Genomic DNA, 22703 nt, shown 5'->3' on the forward strand with positions numbered 1-22703 from the left:
TTTTTACGTGCTACGTTTACGTCGCGGAGATCTGATAAGAGAGTTGGATAAAATGTAAACAAACCTCAAAGGTTAATTTTTAGGCTAATTACGCCGAATGTCTGTCTTCATCATGTTGCAGCGTTGACTCCTTGTGTTGATGGAATAGTGAGGAGTACATAAAGCCCTTTTTGGTATATAAATATGCACACAGAGTAAACAAATAGCGGTATTAACAGTAAATGGTTACTGTTTTCTTCTTTGTAAGAATCAGCCTGTATTTTGTACACAGCCACGGTCTCAAATGTCAGTTTTCGGCAAAATGGAATTAATTTTGCGTATTGTTATACAGTCTCTGGCTTTTTCCTTTCTTCTTCTCGTGTGGAGATGGATGGATTTCTTTGCACGCAAATTTGGAAATTTTTGGTTCCTCTGTTGTGAACTTTTGAGGTTTCACTTTCATCTTCTTTGCCGGCCAGTGTGGCCGTGCGGTTCAAGGCGCTTCAGTCTGGAACCGCGTGACAGCTACGGTCGCAGATTCGAATCCTACCTCGGGCATGGATGTGTGTGATGTCCTTAGGTTAGTTAGGTTTAAGTAGTTCTAAGTTCTAGGGGACTGATGATCTCAGATGTTAAGTCCCATAGTGCTCAGAGCCATTTGAACCATTTTTTCACCTTCTTTCTTTTTAGATAGTGATCTGAGTACATTTGTAATTCTCCTAACATGGACGTTGTTTCTGGGATAGGCTCTTGCTCAGTGATTGATTTCGAACTCACCAATGGCAAAGACTAGTATTCCGTTGCGAGAGTTTCTTCATGAAATGCAGTGACAAGGCTTTTAGGCTCAACATTATATAGAATTAAACTAGTCTTCATCCATTTTGGTTAATCCACTCACGTGTTGGGTATTTTTCAAGCTTTTTCCTGGATTCATTTTGCTTTTATAGCTAAGCAGTGAAGTAACCTAATAGTATCTTGGCATTAGTTTATGGAATTTTTGACATTACTTCTAGTATAACCCATTCTTTACAGATTTTCTACTGGTGTCTTCTACCGCCTTCACTGAGAGGTATGTGAGTGTTCTATTTATTTATTTACTTATTTTGGCTTTATTGGCTTTCGGAACGTGTCCATATTACCATCTTAACAATGGAAACGTTACCCAGCAGTTGGTTTTGATAGTTCATAGTATACATAAATTTAACTGGTACCATGGTACGGAGTATCATAGACTTAACGAAGGACAGATGCGACATCAAACAAGTTTTACGTCTACATTATACTGAAACGAATAAACAGGACGAAAATGTAAACAGTAACACAGGTTACACAGAGGTAGTATGCCTTAAAAATCATACTGGTAACACAATAAGAAACGATAAATCGTGTTGGTACACATTTTGGATATTACCGATTCAGTCCATATTAATGAATATGTGTCTAAATTAACGAGATAGTATCCTTTTGTAAGCCGTGTAAGAACTGTTTCAAAAGCTGTGGGTAGAGAACTGTATTTTTGTGCAGCTCTAGAAGTGTCCCCTAGACAGAACACCAGAACAGTACACATGATCGTAATTTGGGTAGTACAGCCATACGTATAGATACACCAGTATTTAGTATTCAGACACATACACACAAAAGCATTAGATTTGCAGTACAAGGAGCTATATTTTGGCACTGTTGACGAACTCGTACAGGATTTTATACGTTGCTGTATCGTTGGATTGCAACAAAGTTTGGAGGCTGCTTGGGAACTGATGACCAAGAGCACGAGGATTACATATAAGTATGTTTACGTGCTACGTCTTCCGAGGACACTGTGGAAATGTGTGGTTTGGTTCTTCTTCCCCTCCGCAAACACAGAGGGATGGGGCTTAAGTTGAGCCAATAGAGGTGTTTGCTGAACTTCAAATGATTACATTTCAGCCGTGCCATGACTGTCGCGAAGCTCCTCGAGGTTACTATCTTATTATACCATGGTACTCTTGGAATCTTGGGATGAATTAGTGCGTAGTAACTGCCTTTGATTACTCTTGTAATCGTGGGATGAAGTAATGTGTGCCGATTGCCTTTGATTTTAGACGTCCTAGAGAATTCCTCGTGCCAATCCGATGCTTTGTGAGCATTTGTATCATTTCGGTGAGAGGCAGACTATCTTATCCATCTAGAAATATTTGCTTTGCTAGGACGCCTACTTGTTCATTTCCAGGTACCCAGAGTGGATTTTCATCCATACCATCACAATGTAGTGATAGTTCCACTGCACCCGAAACTCAGGGTCAACAATTGGTGCAACTATGGGGTTGGTACAACTATTATGATAGCTCCTTATCAGTTGTAAGGCTGACATAACATCAGAAACGATGACTATTATGTCTGCTGTGGTAGTCGGTGCGAACAGCAGGGCTTCCAAAATGGCAATCAGCTCAGCTGTTATAATAGTGGAGCGTGGATCCATCTTATGTAGGCCTTGTCGTTTGCCTCGGGGTACCCAATAGGCACTACCAGAGCTGTGACTAGGCTTGGACCCATCTGCGATGATGATGTTTGGTTTGTGGGGCGCTCAACTGCGCGGTTATCAGCACCCGTACAAATTCCAAACCTTTGCTCAGTCCAATCTCGTCACTTTCATGAATGATGATGAAATGATGAGGACAACACAAACACCCAGTCATCTCGAGGCAGGTGAAATTCCCTGACCACGCCGGGAATCGAACACGGGACCCCGTGCTCGGGATGCGAGAACACGACCGCGAGACCACGAGCTGCGGACGACCCATCTGTGTACACCATGCACGCAACGTGATAGCGAGACAGGAATTCCATTGCCGTTGCGCTAGTTGTGCCCTGGTTTTGAAACGATAAACTAGTCTGCAGAGTCAAGTATGGTCCAGCAAATGAACCCGCAATTTGGAATAATGACTAACATCAGCTGTAGAATGGAATGACGATAATGAAAGTTTATGTCGGACCAGGACTAGAACCCAGGTTTCCCGTTTATCGCGAGCGGTCGCCTTATAATTTGGCTGTCCGTGCACGAATCACGGCCAGACCCAAACTTCCACCTGTACTCGTACATGCATTATGTACATTCCCGTACACGTCAGACGTTGTACTTGAAAATCACTTGCCCGGTATCGGCAGATAAATATGATATTGCAGTCCATATGTTATTCAGAAACACGATGCAAAATTCCTTCGGACACTCATGCTTTAAATTAACCTGAACCGCTGTCTTTTAACGTCCGCCCAGACCAAACGCAACGAACTGTACCGAAAAAAAATGGTAAGACGAACGCTCGAGATAAGCGGGAAATCCGGGTTCAGGTGTTCAAGTCCCCGTCCGGCACAAATTTTCGCTGGCGTCATTCCATTCTGCAGCTGATGGTAGTCATTATTCGCAATTGCGAGTTCGTCTGATGTGTTTCGTTACTGCTGCGGTCACCGCAGCGCCTGTTCCTTGGGACATTCTTGCATGTCCAAAAGAGCTTTGCATCCCAATCTGAATCACACAGGCACAGTAATATCGTATTTCGTATGGCCTTTTCCGCACCTTGTACCTTAATGCCTCCATCTCCATATATTCAACCACGACAGGTGGAAGTTGCTTACTTAGCCAATATCTTCCGTACACACAGTATGATGTTAATTTCCGGATTTGTTCGTCAAGGGACCCATATTCGTCGAAAGAGAGCAGCAGGAGGAATTTCTTGCAGAGGAATATTCATCGCATCTTCAACGATGGTTCATTCGCTTCAACAAGTAATGCGTTGGCTAGGGTTGATATGGACGCCCCAGTAACTGTACGGAAACCTTTGTATTGAGAATTGTCGAATCGTGGCAGCTTGCTGTCTGACGCTGATCCGTAGCACATGAGTCCGTAATCGAAATGCATCCTGAGTAGGGCCCGCTGTAAAATCATCGCTGTCCGCCGACCAGAGCCCCACCATACTCGATCGTAGCTCTGACGAGATTGCATTTTCTTGCTAGTAGTGATATTTCGGATATGATGAGCCCATCTCAGTTTATCGTAGATAAACATCCAAGATACTTTTTTCGGAACTGGAAAATTATGTTTTCACAGTTGCATGTGAGTGTTTATCAGTGCATAAATTTCGTTTGCGCACTTTATGGTGAATGTCGTTAGTCCGTTTCATATTTGAATACTGAATTCAGGCGCTGCGTGACAACGGTACGGAATTGTCACCGCCTACACAACTATGCTAGCCGACGGTGGATCGACTACAAGCCGGTAAGCTGAACCCCAGAAGTGGATACAAATCTCGACGACCGAGTGAATTTGCAGGGGAGTAGAGAGTCTGAACACAGTGTAGAGAACAATCTCGCCGGAAAAAACAAAACGCGACCAGCGCGAGTTACTCGCAGCCGAGCCAACTGAAGCAGAGCACAGCGCGAGGCGAAAGGCTTAGCCCGCGGGCGTTGAAAAACAGAGATACTGCCGGCAAGTAAACAGTTGGGTCAATGACTCTGCCAATGCTACACTACGCCTGCGCCCTGCGAGACAGTGGTGTGCGCTATTTCGCTGCGATAACCACGACAGTTCCTGTACATTCATGTCGATATCCACTGGCGGCGATATTTAAGCTGCGATGAGGTTCTTAGGTTAAATTTAAGTGTTACACTTTGCAAAAAAAAAAAAAAAAAAAAAAAAAAAAAAAAAAAAAAAAAAAAAAAAAACTGTAGCTGCAATAATCCGTGCACGTTCGCTTGAAAATTTTACTTTTTATATTGCTATTATTAGAATTTTGTGTATTTTAAATAAGATTTTATGTAGTTCGTGTAATTTTTCTTCTTGTAAGAGTGATTTGTGTTCACTGTCTCAAAAAGGTTTCTCACAGTTAGCAAGGCGTTGGTCCCTGTGTGTCAATACAGACTCTCCAGAATCCAAAGGCCTAGTTGTACTGTTATGAAGCGCGATGGATTAGCTACCAGCAAATGTACAGAATCGATCCGTACCACGCTTCGTTGTACTTCGTTATAAAAGATGTTGGCGCTGGAGTGGTTAGTACCAGAACTTATAATTCTAGCCATACCCCTGGTGAACAAATGCCAACAACCTGTCCGCCCGCCGGCCGGTGTGGCCGAACGGTTCTAGGCGCTTCAGTCTGGAACCGCGCGACCGCTACGGTCGCAGGTTCGAATCCTGCCTCGGGCGTGGATGTGTGTGATGTCCTTAGGTTAGTTAGGTTTAAGTAGTTCTAAGTTCTAGGGGACTGATGACCTCAGATGTTAAGTCCCATAGTCCTCAGAGCCATTTGAACCATTTGTTTCAAAAGGTTATTAAATTTCCAGTACGGAGGAATGTCTGTGTACTTTACTAGAGCACTGGCTCGTTCGCAGGACTGAGTTTCGGAAGCTCATAACGAGATTGTATGGTCCGTTTACCACTCTACACAGCTGTTGCTGCACTTTGCATAAACAGTTTCAAAATTTAGGCAGCTTTTCAGCAAATGATATTACAGTAGTCGTGTCGTGTAGCGAAGAGGCAATGCAAATTTCAGTATGGCCTCCTGAGTTGTACTAATGCATGCGAATTTTATCATATCGGAATACACTATAATAGTATGTAATTATTAATATACGGTGCGGTGTTTTAATTCTAGGCAGATATTACATATTACCAATAGCCACTAATATATGGTAATAAGACTTCGTGCAGTTTTTTCTATTTATACCTGAATATTTTAGCCTATTATTGAGACGTGAGAGGCACACAGCACAACTACGAACGGTAGCGCGTATATAACATGTTTTGTCCTTCAGTATCGCAATGACCTAAGAGTACGCCATCGTTATGGTACATCATGGGTGACTTCTAAAGATAGTATTATTTTTTTTGTCAACAACTTGTTTTTGACATTAACTGACTAATCCGTCGGTTCATGGTAGAATATTTTGTACATTATGAATGAAAGAACACTCTTCACCTGTGAAATATTCTACAATATTTATGGCTGTTTCGTTCTCATCAAGTAGTAAGATGAATATGGGTGGCTTTAAAATTTCTATGGGATAAAAGATTTTAAACTAGTGCAACCACAGAGTACCTCTGTTGGTTTACAGAGATGACAGTTGTTAATTATTAACTAGAGCGATAGGGGTTATTCAACTAAAAATGCAGTATAAAATATTTTGGCTAGATAACGCATGGGACACATTAAATACGGAACTACATGACACTCTACAACAGTTGTTCTGTAAAAGCTGTAAACCGGTTTGTGAAATAATAAGTATTATTGACGATTACCAGTACGCAAGTACCGTGTATTTTTTCATTCATAAACTTCTTTTTCCGAGATAAATGTATCTCTGGTTTAAGCTCATGTGTCAGTGCTTGCAAATTTCTTTATGGATGGGATCTGTATTCAGCAAAACGCTTTTTTCTTCTCGTACCCAGACATGTTTCAGTTGATTTTTCTTTCTTTCTATTAAAGAACAGGAAACATCTCTTTACTGTCTGTACATACCTAGATTCGAGTTTTTAAGGAAGTATTCACTAATTCGAAAACAAGCAAGATATTTATATCTACTTTGTTACCACATGCTGCGGTATTCATGGTTTTTTAGGTTTTCATTACAGTCGTTTGTCTTTCACAGTGTGTCATCTGCAACCTTACAGAATACAGTACTTAATGTGGGAAACTGATTTACATCGAAAATTTACGACAGGGGTGTTAGGGTTGGGCCAGACATGAATTAATTCTATGCTGAAGACTGTATGCGTGTAGCTCAGCGTGATCTAACAGTTTCTGAGAGCAGAGAATAGAGTTGCGTTGCAGATAATAGTTTATTCGTTCATTATATCCTTTCCTTCCACTATCCTTTTTTTGTATTTGGTGCTTTTCCGTAATCGTTAATTTTGCTGTGTATGATAATCCTTACGTCAGCGTTGATGTCTGCTATTTTATGATTCATGTACATACGGTGCTCAGCGAATGTAGAATGACAGCTGCTACTTTTTAGCGCTCTTTTGTGTTCAATGTATCTAATATTGAAATTTCGCTTGTCCGTCCAATATATACCAATTGTCAGCCCTAAACTGTCAGTTTGTAAATATCAGATATGTTGTGTTTTTCTGTGCTCGTGTTGGCTTGTCCTGCTTCCTCTGTATATAATTATTTGTTCTGTAGGTCACTTTTTTCGAAATATTAGAAAAGCATAGTTAGAGTCCTACTTCTGAAATTGTCGGTTCAGTTTCTCATAAAACCATATGGCAGAAGATACCTCATCTACTTTTTGAATTATTAGAGAAAAATAAATTTTCGTACTTAATTTTGTGAAACGAGTGACATTAACTAATCCTTGTTATTAATCTACTAAGCGAAGGTGACGCCTCTGTATTCGTTATATCTAATAATGAAGCTGTAAATTTCTTTTATTATCAGGACCGGTTTCGGGCTCTCATAAGCCCATCCTCAGGTGTCGCAACTCATTGTTCTGCGCTCACAGGTAGCAAACCGCGCCTAGTACAAGTCCACTGCGGCACTCGAGGGCCACAACACAATTGTGGCACCTGAGGATGTGCTTATGAGAGCCCGAAACCGGTCGTGATAATAAACGAAATTTACAACTGAAGCGGTATTTTCAACCTCTAGTATTCTAAATATAAAATTCAACAGAATATGTTTTTCACATAATGTAATATGTAAATTTATAGATGTCAATGTAAACAATATTTCACTTGCAGCTCAATATGCCAAGCACAAAAGCGAAACAGGAGGTTAGTTGCTACTTACAAAGAAGTAGTAAGTCAATGATGAACAATTTAAAGCCAGCCGGGTGGCCGAGCGGTTCTAGGCGCTACAGTCTGGAACCACGCGACCGCTACGGTCGCAGGTTCGAATCCTGCCTCGGGTATGGCTGTGTGTGATGTCCTTAGGTTAGTTAGGTTTAAGTAGTTTTAAGTTCTAGGGGACTGATGACCTCAGAAGTTGAGTCCCATAGTGCTCAGAGCCATTTGAACCATTTGAACAATTTAAAATTCATCTAGAACTAGGAAACGACGTCCGAATCTCTAAAATATTTAATGGCATCGTGAATACAGTCGAATTAAGTACAAAAACACTAGTAAATAAAATGGGTAAAACAACAAAAAACTAACGTTGGGGATGAAAGATAGAGTTACGTCTACGGTGTTCTTAACTGGTGAAGTAGTTTGATTTATGTGCGACTAAGAAGACATGCGATATTAATTTCAAAAAAAGTGTTTAATCGCTAACATTTAAGGAAGGAAATAACTTGTACAGAAAAATAATGGTGATATAAATAATTTAAAAATTAGTTAAAGATCAATGTAAGAGATGAAGGCAATTTTTCTGAACATCGAACTTGTTTTAATTTTTTCCAGCTTAGTGATATCTGCTTACAGTTAGATAAATTCTGAAGAAACTTCTAACGATACTGCCTTTGCTACATTAGATAAGGTTATTTGCATGTTGCATACAGAGTACAAAAATAACTTAAGTTGCCTACGTGGACGTTACAAGTTTACAATTGGTTCAGCGCAAAATGTAGTAAATTCCGTAAATTTCAATGTCAATGGCACGAACGAACCTTGTGTCACAATGTACTACGACACTGCAGTCGCGTTGTGGAAGAGGGAGAGCCAAAAGAGCATTCAGACATTTTGATTCCTAAATCGCTTAATACGAGGGCACAAAGTACGAGTACTTCCGTCTTCATCCTTGGCTAATCTTTTTTCCTTCTTCGTACACTGTGATTTGGATTTTCTGTGGTTACCTTACATCAATTAATGCTAGTAGCCGATCCCTTCACTCACCTTTCTCTGACATGGTTACTACTCCGTCTCTAACGAGCAGGCTGTCAAGAAAACGTTAAATGCTAGCCATATTCTGAAATTAGTTGCAGAAACTTCGCAGATACAGCGCTTTCAAGTCTTTGCTGATAATTTCTGCAGTACTGGTAATCCAACAGCATGTATCTTACACCGATAAGGGTTATTCACGAGTAGTGTAGTTCATTGCTTCAGTCACTCTAAGACACAAGTGTTAGCGTCCCTCGACATTAAACGGTTCAGTTTTAGATGTTATCATCCAGGGCTAACTGTCGATTAATGTTTTTGTGAGGTGGGATGGAAATATCCAATATTATTTCATTCAACAGCAATATGAACTACTTGGCAGCTTTTTATAATTATGAATGAGAAGTATCATACAAAGGGTAGTCCGTAATTTTAACTATCCATGTCAACTGCAGATATATTTTATACCATAATGCTGAGAATAATATATCTTTATTAATGCGGGAGTGGTGCTTTTATATGCTTTCCAAAGATATGCTTCAGGTACAAAGTTGCACTAAAACTTAAGGTTCTTTTATCATGGTGTACCTAGTATTACCAAAGAAGGAAAATATTATTTGCCACCATAATTTTTAATTCTGAACTTGATACTACTTCTCGATTTCTGATTTTCAACAATATGTTCTGTTAATGGTTGATCGTCGATATTTTTAAAGTCCTTATTGGAAATGTTGAATGAATTAGCACGTATTTATTTTCTAGTTGTAAATCTATATGCTGGTTACTTACGTTATGTTCACCTGCAGATCTTCCAGATAAGAGATGTTGATGTTTCGGAGATACTTCTCCATCTGAAAAATGAAAGACGGGAATATTTTCAGGTAAGATGATCATTATATTCTTGTGTGGACAAGTATCTATAATGAAGAGTTGTAGAATATACACATTTGTTTATTTGACTTACACTTTGATTTCGAACGTTTCACGTGCAAATTATTCATCTGAGTGAGTCTTGTTTTATGACGCTCACTTTACGCATACAAAACGCGATGCACTCACAAAGTTTTGACGCTTATGAACAGCTGTCACGAAAGCAAACTAAGTGCGATGCTGATTTTGTCAAGGAAACAGTTCTAGTATCTTGTCGATTAGGAGAGATCAGCTGATTATTCGTCATATTATTGTTTCTTTAATATAAAGTAGCTTCTGCGATGAACAATTTAAATATTGTAGGTAACTGGTTTATCGAAACTATGGAAAAGTGTGACAAACTATCGAAAAAGTATGATGTATACACAACATATAAACAGCTCTAAAAGCATATATATGCATCGTCCCTTGACTTATAAAAAGTGTCAGAAAGGAATCTATCGAAGTTTTTATCTGTTGTTTATTATTTCGAGTATCTGTTATAGGAAATACGTTTCAAGCTGTAAAGATGAGTTACCTCCTCATTCGACAGAAAAAGAGCTAACTCTACAGCAATCTTTCAGATGGTGGTCAGAGTCATTTTGCTGAGTGTTTTAATATAAGGAATCCTTGGTCCCTACTTGACCCTGACATTTGGCCTGTTGCCCCTATTTCTGTGGTTGGGATTGAATTTTGTGAAGAATTCACATCAATTGAAATACGAGTAATAAGTAATTCGTGTATAGCCACACGGTGTTTCTAGGAGCACCAGAAGGTTTTACTCAGTTGTATCTCCGCAAGACACTGCATTCAGACAATGAAAAAACACTGTTGCTCAAGAGTACGATACTGAACAACATAGCTGCTGCGGCAGTCCTATCAACTGGTAACTCACAATTTAGTATCTTCACATAACCCCAAAGAAACGTACATCGGTATCTCGTTTACTGCACGAGCTGGCTACGGAAGAGAACAAATCTATTGCTGCCCAAATTCAATAGAAATATGATTCATTACGCTGATAGCAAAGTGTGTCCACGCTCCGTCATTTAAAACTTTGATGTTTTATCCTATTTTGCTTCACAAATATTCTATTTGAACTTGGGCACAATCTTAAAACAAATCAAGTGACTCATGACCGTGATGTAGTGCAGGACAGAAAGAAAGTCAGCATCAGTCGTAATCCCATCTGTATTTTATTGTGGATCCAGATTTTAACTAACAGCGCAACTGTCATCAGCCAAACCAACTGATGCTTGCCAAGATTATATTCTAGTATCTGTCGTTATCGCTATGCTAAGTCTACATGACTACCTATAACGCTTCGAAGATAACCGGAATGAAAAAAAAAATACAGATGATATAACGTCCGATGCTGACCTTCTTTCTCTCTCCCTCTCTCTAAAAGAAAAAAAAAAAAAAAAAAAAAAAATCTTTGAATTTCAGTTATTGAACAAATCACAAGAATTAGTAATTTCTGTGTGCAAATGCACACAAGTTTTTTTATAATAATAATATTAATAATAATAAACACTAAAGTAGCATTGTTATACATAAGTAATGCGATTGTATTGTAAAACAAGAAAGTGCTCAAGACAATTATACAGGGTCTCCATAGCTAAACTTCCAGTCTTAAAACGCTGTAGAAAGCGAATCATAGCTCAGAATGACATAAAATTTGAACTGAATATTCTTGATAGAGAGAAGAACGTCATAGAACAAAAAATGTAACTAAAATTTGGCGAATAGATGCACCTGTAAGCGTCAGAATATGCCCACCAATAGACGCGTGGCACACGGCTGTTCCGTAGTTTGTGTCCGAGACGCCCAAAGTGATTGTCTCCGCAAAGAGACGTGCGCTACTTGTAAAGCTCTTTTACAAGAATGGTGACTATGCGCTACATGCTCTGCAGACGTTCCGGACACTCAAAGGTATGAAAAAAGGCACTGGTCCTATGCCTGATAAGGGGCTGGTAAAAATGATTATAAAATTCGAGGTGACGTGCAAACGTGCAGTGCACGGGGAATTGCCCGAACGTTGAACATGCCTGCGAGCACGGTGCACAAAATTTTACGGAACATTCTGCATTACTATACATACAAAATCACACATGTTCAACAGCTGCTCCCTGCTGACCTAAAAGCAAGATAAACGTTCGCTCTCGAATTTCTTGCTTGCATTCAAGCTAACAATGAATGGCCATGGAACATTCTGTGAAAAGACGAAGCCCATTCCCATCTCCAAGGAAAAGTCAATATGCAGAATTGCGGAATATGAGCAACGGAAAAATCTGCACGCACAACAACCGGTACTATTTCATTCTGCAAAGATAACTGCCTGGTGCGGATTGATGGCGTCGTTTATCGCAGTGCCGTATTTTTTCGAGGAGATGAATCCTACGGGTCCTGTTATCTGTACCGTTCCTGATAAATGCTATGAGAGTCTTCTGTGCGCTAATGTCATTCCAACCCTTCAACAGCCTGGATGTATGGGTAGGATCATCTTATGCAAAATGGAGTTCCTCCGCAATTTGCGCAAACAGTGAAGCGGCTGCTGAGAGGCATTTCGGAAATAATGGAAATATCAACCGTCGTTTCACTACACGTGATTTTAATCCTTGTGACTTCTGGCTATGCGATTATCTGAAAGATGTTACGTTCAGTGCTCCCATCACGAACATAGCTGAATTGAAAGAAAGCACTGCAGAAAGCAATCTGAATGTGACTTCCAAGACACTCCGATCTGTTGTGGAATACACTGTTTCTCAATTTCAAGCTGTGACAGAGTATGGTGGACAATATGTTGAACATGTCTTGCGCTAGTCTCATGACAATTAGAAATCGATGAAACCGATGTCATTTCGCTTTTTATGCGGGTTTAGGCACCAGGAAAATTTAAAACCTAGGTCTTTTGCTTTTTACGCGGGTTCTTGCCCCAGGACAATTGAAGACTGATTTATCCCATCTGATATAAGAACTTGCTTTGGTAGATGGGCTCACTTTACTACCAGTGCCACAATTGTTGACTGCCGAACTTACGCAGTCATGCACATCGAACAGTGCTGATGCTGTAATGATCAACTCAAACCACAGCCGTTTTTCTGTTTGCTCCATGACGTTTCCCCCTGTGTCAATAATATGCTGTTCAAATCTGATGTCATTATAATATATTATATTATAGACTAACTGTGTATACAAATTTGCAACACAATATTGCTATTCTTTGCGTGAAGTTTGGACACAAGCAGGTGACGTGAGCTTTGCCACTATCTCTCTTAGAGTTTCAATACAAGTTTGTCTTATTGCCATTGTGTGATGTGCAGAATTTACACCTCACCAGTTTTACAATTTTTCCTTTTGTTGTGAACTCCCAGAGAGGTTTAGTGGTTATTCGCGATAAACTTAGTGAATCGCTGAGTTGTAGAAAGACCGTACTTGATGTACTATTGCAAGAGCTGTTACACATGCAGTGTCTCGTAGTGGTTAAGGCTGCTTCCTCTCGAGCTTCTTGTCGCCCGTTTAAGCCTGCACATCATGGTTATTTGTTATTTAGTATTCATCATTGTTCTAGAAACGTGGTATGTTGTAATGTTTGCATATTCTGCAATATTCATCGTTTGTACAAATATTAGTAGTCCTGAATATCTGATGTTTTCATAAATAGTTGCACTTCGTCCAGGAGATCAGATCAGTTCAGTTCAGTTCAGTTCAGTTCAGTTCTGTTCTGCCTGTACATTGGTGTCAGTAGTAAATGTGCTTTTAATTCTAAGTGTTGTACTTCACTGACGACGCTGTCTGCGAATCTAGTCTTGACTGTGGTTTCGACATGACATTGTGGGGTGGGAACGCCGGGTACTACTAAACATCACCACCGAGGCTGCAGTTAGGCAATTTGAAACCGGTCGCCTACGGAGACAGGAACCAGAATACAAACAATACATCGTTCCTATGATCGGAATACTCAGGAGACAGATGGATTCCAAAACAACAGTAATCCGGCTGCTCATCAGGCATCCAATAGTGTTTCCCGGAGGCACTGGTTGGGACCTGACGAAATGGATACATGGATTAGACTGAGTCGCTATGTGTACTGACGGAATAAAATATCTCAACAACTAAAAATAACTAATATAGAGTAATGAAATTTCGGAGATACATTTGTCTCGGTAACATATTTGAGTGATTAACATTGGAAGATGATAGGATAATGTAAGCATTAGAAAAAAATTGAAGATCTATAATTCTTGTACATTAATAACCATTGTAAAGGCCAGAATTTTGAATGCAAGCATGCAAACGTGCATGCATCATGTTTTACACGTGCCTGATGTCATCATCTATAATGTATTTCAATGCCTGCTGCACTTCGTCGTTCAATACAGGGACTATTAATGCTGGTTGCGGATGATGCAGGAGTTGTCCGACGGTGTTTCATATGAGCTCGGCTGGAGACAGCTCTGTTGATCGAGCAGGCCAACACAACATGTCGACAATCTGCACAGCAAGTTGGGTGACGACAGCAGTAAGTGGGAGAGCGTTATCCTGTTGTTACACACCCCCCAGAATGTTGTTCATGAATGGAAGACAACAGGTAAATCATCAGACTGAAGTACAATTTTACAGTCAGGTTGCGTGGGATAACCACTTTGGTGTTCCTGCTGTCATACGAAATTGCACCACAGACCATAACTCCAGGTGTAGGTCCATTGTGTCTAGCCGGTCGACAGGTTGGTCGCAGGCCCTCAACTGGCCTTCTCCTAACCAACACACGACCACCACTGGCACCGAGGTAGAACCAGCTTTCATCAAAAAGCATAACAGACCTCCGCCTTGCTCTCCAATAGCCCTCTCTTGACACCATGAGGTCGCAAATGGTGGTGGTTTGTGATCAGTGGAATGCACGCTACAGGGCATCTGGCTCGGAGCTCTCCTAGAAGTAATAGACTTGTACCAGTTCGTTGTGTCACTATGGTGTCAACTGCTGCTCAGTTTGCCATTGGAGATGCAGTACGATTCGCCACAGCCTCACACCGATCACGATGGTCGTCCTTCTCGGTAATGTCACGTGGCCGTCTGGAGCCCTGTGTTCTTGTGACCGTAAGTTTTCGTGACCGCTGCTGCCAGCGATCATGTACAGTGGCTACATTCCTGCCTCGTCTTTCTGTAATATCGCCGAGAAACATCCAGCTTCTCGTAGCATTCTTGACTGATATCAACTCACCTACGCTCAGTCTGAAAGATATGTTATTTAAAATCCGTCTTGATCATAGTCGATGTTCATTTCTGACCGGTTTCAGTCTGTTAATTACGGGCCATCATGAGAGTTTGCACCATCTGGATGACGGCGATGGTGCCTGACCCGCTGTGGATGCCTCATTCACTGTAACTGAGTCAGGAAGATCAGACCACTTCGCTTCGGGAACATTAATTTCCAGAAACCACTGTACCACAGATGCTGTTTTATGGCGGGGTTCACAGTCATACTGCTACGATCATCGTCTGTGAACTGTTCTTCTGTTGTACACTGTTCGTAATACGGTAATATTCTTACGCATTTAGAATTCTTCAAGTAAAACAATGGGATCCCACCCTAACCACGGTAACAACCTCCATACCGTAACAACACCTGATGTGTGCTTCACTCTTGACACTTCACATGAAAGCAGGTAAAGTTCTCCAGACATTCGCCAAACCCAAGCGCTTTCATCGGATTGCCTCAAGGTAAAGCGTGATTAATCAATGCAAATCACTATTTTCCAGTCATCCACTGTCCAGTGGCGCCGCTCTTTACACGATATCAAGCGTCGCTTAGCAAAATGGTTCAAATGGCTCTAAGCACTATGAGACTTCACATCTGAGGTCATCAGTCCGCTAGGCTTAGAACTACACTACTGGCCATTAAAACTGCTACAGCACGAAGATGACGTGCTACAGACGCGAAATTTAACCGACACGAAGAAGATGCTGTGATATGCAAATGATTAACTTTTCAGAGCGTTCACACAAGGCTGGCGCCGGTGGCGACACCTACAACCTGCTGACATGAGGAAAGTTTCCAACGGATTTCTCATACACAAACAGCAGTTGACCGTGGTTGCCTGCTGAAACGTTGTTGTGTTGCCTCGTGTAAGGAGGAGAAATGGGTACCATCACTTTTCCGACTTTGATAAAGGTCGGATTATAGCCTATCGCGATTGCGGTTTACCGTATCGCGACATTACTGCTCGCGTTGGTCGATCTCCAATGACTGTTAGCAGAATATGGAATCGCTGGGTCCAGGAGAGTAATACGGAACGCCGTGCTGGATCCCAACGGCCTCGAGATGACAGGCATCTTATCCGCATGGCTGTAACGGATCGTGCAGCCACGTCTCGACCCCTGAGTCAACAGATGGAGACGTTTGCAAGACAACAACCATCTGCACGAACAGTTCGACGATGTTTGCAGCAGCATAGACTTTCAGCTCGGAGACCGTGGCTGAGGTTACCCTTGACGCAGCATCACAGACAGGAGCGCCAGCGATGGTGTACTCAACGACGAACCTGGGTGCACGAATGGCAAAACGTCATTTTTTCGGACGAATCCAGGTTCTGTTTACAGCATCGTGATGGTCGCATCCGTGTTTGGTGACATCGCGGTGAACGCACATTGAAAGCGTGTATTCGTCATCGCCATACTGGCGTATCACCCGGCATGATGATATGGGGTGCCGTTGGTTATACGTTTCGGTCACCTCTTGTTCGAATTGACGGCTCTTTGAACAGTGGACGTTACATTTCAGATGTGTTAGTACCCGTGGCTCTACTTATCATTCGATCCCTGCGAAACCATACATTTCAGTAGAATAATGCACGACCGCATGTTGCGGGTCCTGTACGGGCCTTTCTGGATACAGAAAATGTTCGACTGCTGCCCTGGCCAGCACATTCCCCAGATCTCTCACCAATTGAAAACGTCTGGTCAATGGTGGCCGAGCAACTGGCTCGTCACAATACGCCAGTCACTACTCTGGATGATCTGTGGTATCGTGTTGAAGCTGCATGGGCAGCTGTACATGTACATGCCATCCAACCTCTGTTTGACTCAATGCCCAGGCGTATCAAGGCCGTTATTACGGCCAGAGGTGGTTGTTCTGGGTACTGATTTCTCAGGATCTAAGCACCCAAATTGCGTGAAAATGTAATGACATGTCAGTTCTTGTATAATATATCTGTCCCATGAATGTCCGTTTATCATCTGCATTTCTTCTTGGTGTAGCAATTTTAATGGCCAGTAGTGTACTTAAACCTAATTAACCTAAGCACATCACACACATCCATGCCCGAGGCAGGATTCGAACCTGCGACCGTAGCAGCAGCGCAATTCCGGACTGAAGTGCCTAGAACTGCTCGGCCACAGCGGTCGCTTAGCATTAACTACAAGAATGCGTGGCATATGACGAGTAGCTCGACCATTATAACCCACATTTTTAAACTCTGCGCCCAGTCATTGCGCTAGTAAGACTGCTTGTAACACTTTTAAACTCACGAGTGATTTCTTCCGCTAATTTCATACGATTATATACAACCACACTCCGCACTGCTCGACGTCCTTTCCGCCAGTACATGAGGTCTGCCTGGTCTTGGTTTATTTGCTGTTATTCCTTCGCTTTTCCCTTCCACAATCACATCACCAATAATCGACTTGAAGAGCTCTATAAGGGTTAAAATATCCCTAATGGATTTTTTACTCAGGTGACATCCAATGACTTTTCCACGTTCCAAGTCACAGAGGTTTCCAGATAGACCCATTTTGCTGTTACAGCTTCTCTTCGGATTACACAGTACTCCTCGCCTTCTTTTGCACTGGCGGATCTGCCTTTTATGACAGACAGTGGTCAAATCTACATTACATATTAGTTTCGGAATATTTTTGATAAGATAGCGCACGTCACAGTTGTTCTCTAATTTATTTCTTATTTAATCCCCCCAACTTGTGATATTTTAGTAAATGTCTCTAACAAGACTGTCCATCGAAGGCGCTACAGTCTGGAACCGCGCGACCGCTACGGTCGCAGGTTCGAATCCTGCCTCGGGCATGGATGTGTGTGATGTCCTTAGGTTGGTTAGGTTTAAGTAGTTCTAAGTTCTAGGGTACTGATGACCTCAGATGTTAAGTCCCATTGTGCTCAGAGCCATTTGAATTTTTTTTTTTTTTTTTGTCCATCGAAGTATATTCCGGTACCCATTTCCTTATCCCAAAATATACTGAAGGGTCGTCATATGATCGATATACATCGACGGGAAACAACAATCGGAGATATGTTGAAAACGGACCATTGTCGCCGAGCGGTCTGAGGCGCCGCAGTCATGGACTGTGCGGCTGGTACCGGCGGAGGTTCGAGTCCTCCCTCGGGCATGGTTGTGTGTGTCTGTCCTTAGGATAATTTAGGTTAAGTCGTGTGTAAGCTTAGGGACTGATGACCTTAGCAGTTAAGTCCCATAAGATTTTACACACATTTGAACATTTTTTTTTTTTTTGACCATTGTCGATATTTATCCGTTGTTGGCCGCAAACTCGCTCGCCATTAATGTTTGCCATGTCAATAATTTCATTTTCAGTTGTTGTATAAACGGTTCTTTAAAGGCGCTATGCTTGTTAGTTATTCTGATGGCTGCATACATTTTCCTTGTTTACGTTGACAGTAGTAAGACGGGTATGTTGCAGAAGAGGTCGTAAATACCATTGTGTACTGTTATTTCTTGAGAGAGTAATTTTTTGTTGTTGTTGCTGACAGACTGTGGGCTGTAGCAATGACCAAATCCTGTCTTTCATAACCATAACTCATACATTACAATTGCTTTTATCTTAATCTCAGTTAGTGATTTGTTTGTCATGGAGAGTATTCGGGATCTGAGTTCCAACATTAAACCAGTAAAATGATCCACAAAGTTCTTTGTCTTCGGAACTCCATGAATGTGAACATGTAAAACAATTCAGCTGCTTACAGTATTTGCTTTTTATGTATGGTACAAATGGCTCTAAGCACTATGGCACTTAACATCTGAGGTCATTAGTCCCGTAGAACTTGGAAGTATTTCAACCTAACGACACCACACACATCCATGCGCGTGACAGGATTCGAACCTGCGACCGCAGCAGCTGCGTGGTTCCAGACTGAACCACTCGGCTACCGCAGCCGGCTTTGATGTATGAAATTAAATACTTGGCAGCACATAAGTGTAACATGGTAGTTACACTCAGAATGGATACAGCCATATCTGTGTGCTCAGACAGTGAGGTCAATCTTCTGCGATTTATGTTCCCAATTACTTCACCTGTATCCGGTAAGAGGCAACCACGAGCAATCACATGGACCTAGTCTCTGAGGTAATGAAGAGAATAAAATCAGCTACCTCACTCTGTGCTCTAGTATCTACCCACTTATGTTTCGTGCACGTGACCAGGAAGCTTACTGTAGCTCACTTGGAAAACTCTGTGGAGTGTGAATACACAGTTGCTGATGGACTTGCATGACCACAGACTATTTGGATTCTTCTCATAGTGTGCATCTACAATTTTAAGAGAAGATGGGGCAGACTGATTTTTTGAACTGTCAGGTAATAATTGTGTATCCATCATTATTGTGTAATAAAGAGTATTTTCTGCACTTTAGCGGGTGTATTAATATTAATGTCAGACGATAAAGTAAACGGATTGCTATTTGGGCCATACTGACTTGAACTTTACATATGTCAGAACTACTAGTTTTGGCAAAATTATTATGAGCAATAAGAAACATTTCTGGATCTCAAACAACTCTTGTAATTACAAACAAAATCAGTGACTTCACAAACTTATCTCATTTTATAATAAATGCAATTCTAAATGAATGTTGCTTCTGAGTCAATTAGACCTGAACAGAACAGGAGGCTGAAACTACATGTACATGACTATTCCGCAGTTCCCATTTAGCTGTTTGGCAGTGGGTTCATCGAACTACTTTCAGACTATTTCTCGAAATATTCCACGTTCGAATAGTACTTTTTTTAAAAATTCATTTTGTTCGATATTGTTCGTTGCGTTTGTCTGGGCGGACGTCACAAGACATCCGTTAAAGTTGATCGTTGATTCTTTTTTATTACAGAGAGCACGCAGTCCTCAGACCGAACACGCTGAGCTACCGTGCCGGCGTTTTTTTGTTCGTTTTCTTTCGTTGCATCTGCTCGGGGCGGACGTCGCTTGACACCCGTTTCAGTTCGTCGTTGATGTATTTACTCAGTTTTTTTTTATTACAGCGGGCAGATAACCCTCTGACAGAACATGTTGAGTTTCCGTGCCGGCAGTCCTTGGAAGTACGAACGTTCCAGTCTTTCTGTGAAAAATCTGACTTCCCCACTATGTAGGTGGGAGTCAAAAAACATTTTCGATTTCTGGAAAGAAAATTTGTGACGAAAATTTCGCAAAAAGATTTCGCAGCAACGAAAAACGCCTTTGCTTTTAACGATTGCCAATCCAACTCCCGTACCGCATCCGCGACACTCTCTCCACTATTTCGCGATAATACAAAACCAGCGGTATTTCTTTGAACTTTTTCGATGTCCTCCGTCATTTCTTCCTTGTAATGATCCCATACCATGCAGCAAAACTTCAGAAGAGGACAGACAACCATCATTCTTGCAGTGTCTTCTGTAAATTTGTTGGATCCTCTAAGTATCATGCCGATAAAACGCAGTCTATAATCGCCTTCCCACCAAATTTTTAATTTGATGGTTCCAGTTTAGGTTTTCTGTAATCCTATGGAGACGAAATGTCAACGGTGCTTCGTAACGCAACTTTGGGAGGATATGTTCAAAGAACGTTTCGTAAATGATTCGTTTCAATTTTTTTGTTTACATGTAAGTTATAGTTACAAAACCTTTCACAATAGTAGTGCATATATGTTGCAGCCCATATAGGCACAGCCCAATACAGAACCTCAGCAGCCCAACAGTATAACAAATCGTTGCAGAAGAATTAAAAGGAAAAGAAGAAAAAACAGGTCCAATAAAATAAGAACACCAAAAGAAGGGTAATATTATGAAAGTAATAATTATTTAAATACTGATGGATTTTAATAAAATTTGTTCTTAAATTAGACCAAAAGCGGTACAATATTTTTACTAGGAACATACAGAATCATAATCCTATAGGGAAAGCCCTGAATACGTGTGACTGTGAATTTTTAGTAGCTAAGAGAATCTTGTCAGATTTAAAATGAAAATCGTAGGGTGCATGAAAAATAGATAACAGAAAGGAGTTGGACTATTCATGCATCAGTTGGTAAGTAGTGTAAGAGTAATGAGTTAAACTGTTAATGCATAAATTACGTATTGCATGCGCCCCACGATTTTAGTTTTAAGTCTTACAAGTGTTTACATAGCTATTAAAAATTCATAATCATACATTTTCAGGAAAATGCGGTATATTAAACATTTACTTTTATTCAAATTATTTTTTTCTACGTTTTAGCCATGTGTGTGTGAAATGTTTCAACCTAGTTCCAAAATTTAATGAGTTTACAACAGAGACACAGGGTAAATTTACGTTTATTTCAGTTTATTTTTACCTGACTGCACACATATATTGTTTCGTCCTATGTATATCTCACGAAAAAAGTGAAGTTAAAAATTAGAGAGATACGCGCTCGCACAAAGGTTTACCAGCAATAGTGCTTTCCGCGAACTATTTGCGACTGGGACAGGAAAAATGGTAATCACCAGTAATAAACAAAGTACACTTTGTCACACACCACACAAGATGGAGAGTTAATGTAGCATTGTAGACCGTTTCTGCACTATGTATAAAATTTCAAGACTCTAGCTCGCCGAGAAATTTAAAATCAGTTGCAAAATTTGAACCGAACAGACAGACAGACAAGAAAGCGACCTAGTAAAAACGTAGTTAAATGACAAAGAATTAGTAACAATTACGAGAGATTAATAACATAAATCTTGTACTGTAGAATGAATCTATTAAAAATTAATTTAATCTTACAAGGGCATCGTGCATACTCGTCACCACCGATTTCGTCCATATTTATGATACCTGCTCGGCTAGAAATGAAAGTGGCAGAAGTTCCAGATGGCGAAGCCTTAAGGGAAAAATACATTTTTGGCACGAGTCGCCGAAGAATGAGCCATTTATGTTTAGCTGGTTTCCGGGCAGCGGTTGTTGTAGTTGAAAGAGTACGCAACGGTAATCCGAGGTTCATGGGATGGGTAAACTTTTTTATTTTCAACTTTTACGTTACTTACACTGCAAACAAAGTGAAATAAAGCTCAATATATTGTGTATATTATTTTTTTCACAAAAAGGCATGAAACGGCAAGGGAAAGGAATATCGTCATTACTTCATCAAAATATGGAAACTTATACAACAGCCTTATACAAAAATTTTATCATTAATGTCATGCTGCTCTACGTGCAAAAGAACAAATTTCTTCTGTTAATTAACTCGTAGGAAGCACAAACCAATCCACAATTAACGAGATTTTTAACAAAGAAGTGCTGCCATCGTGCAATATTTAAGTGGCACTCTCCAAATGCGCTCCGCTGGTGCAACCGAGAGATGTCTGCATTTCTCGCCAGGTAAAGAAATGGATCAAAAAGATTCAAAACAGACCTTATTTCATAGAGAGAGAAAAAAATATCACATCCTGCAAAGACTGCATGAAAACGTATTCCACTGTACATCATCAGCTATCCCTGCCGATATTTGGCGAAATGATACATTACGCATGATTTCCTATCAAACCGCGCGATGACAGAACCTTTTATGATCGTAATCCAAGTTTGTTTTTATGCGGGAACTTCGAACACTATGTAACTGTAAAATTACGACGTTTTTAAGGTGTGAAACATGCAGAGGAGATTACTACTTTCTCTGTTTTTACAAACAATATCATCCGAGAACGTGAAAATCATCAACCATAAAATGATAGAAGCATCAAATTTTATATACGAAGGTATTGTGTACGCCTTAATTATAATCCTTTCCTGGGAATTTATCTGC

General features: G+C 40.7%; 1 protein-coding gene across 1 annotated transcript in view; it reads right to left on the reverse strand.

Annotated features, from left to right (window-relative positions):
- The window catches only part of LOC126471600 (uncharacterized), a 204313-nt gene that overhangs the window by 112793 nt on the left and 68817 nt on the right, over positions 1 to 22703 (reverse strand). The window contains exon 2 of the mRNA XM_050099837.1: positions 9551 to 9612. Coding sequence (XP_049955794.1) covers positions 9551 to 9612 — 62 coding nt within the window. The remainder of the gene's footprint in view (positions 1 to 9550; positions 9613 to 22703) is intronic.

The sequence above is a fragment of the Schistocerca serialis genome, chromosome 3, assembly GCF_023864345.2.
Source record: "Schistocerca serialis cubense isolate TAMUIC-IGC-003099 chromosome 3, iqSchSeri2.2, whole genome shotgun sequence".
NCBI classification, from domain to species: domain Eukaryota; kingdom Metazoa; phylum Arthropoda; class Insecta; order Orthoptera; family Acrididae; genus Schistocerca; species Schistocerca serialis.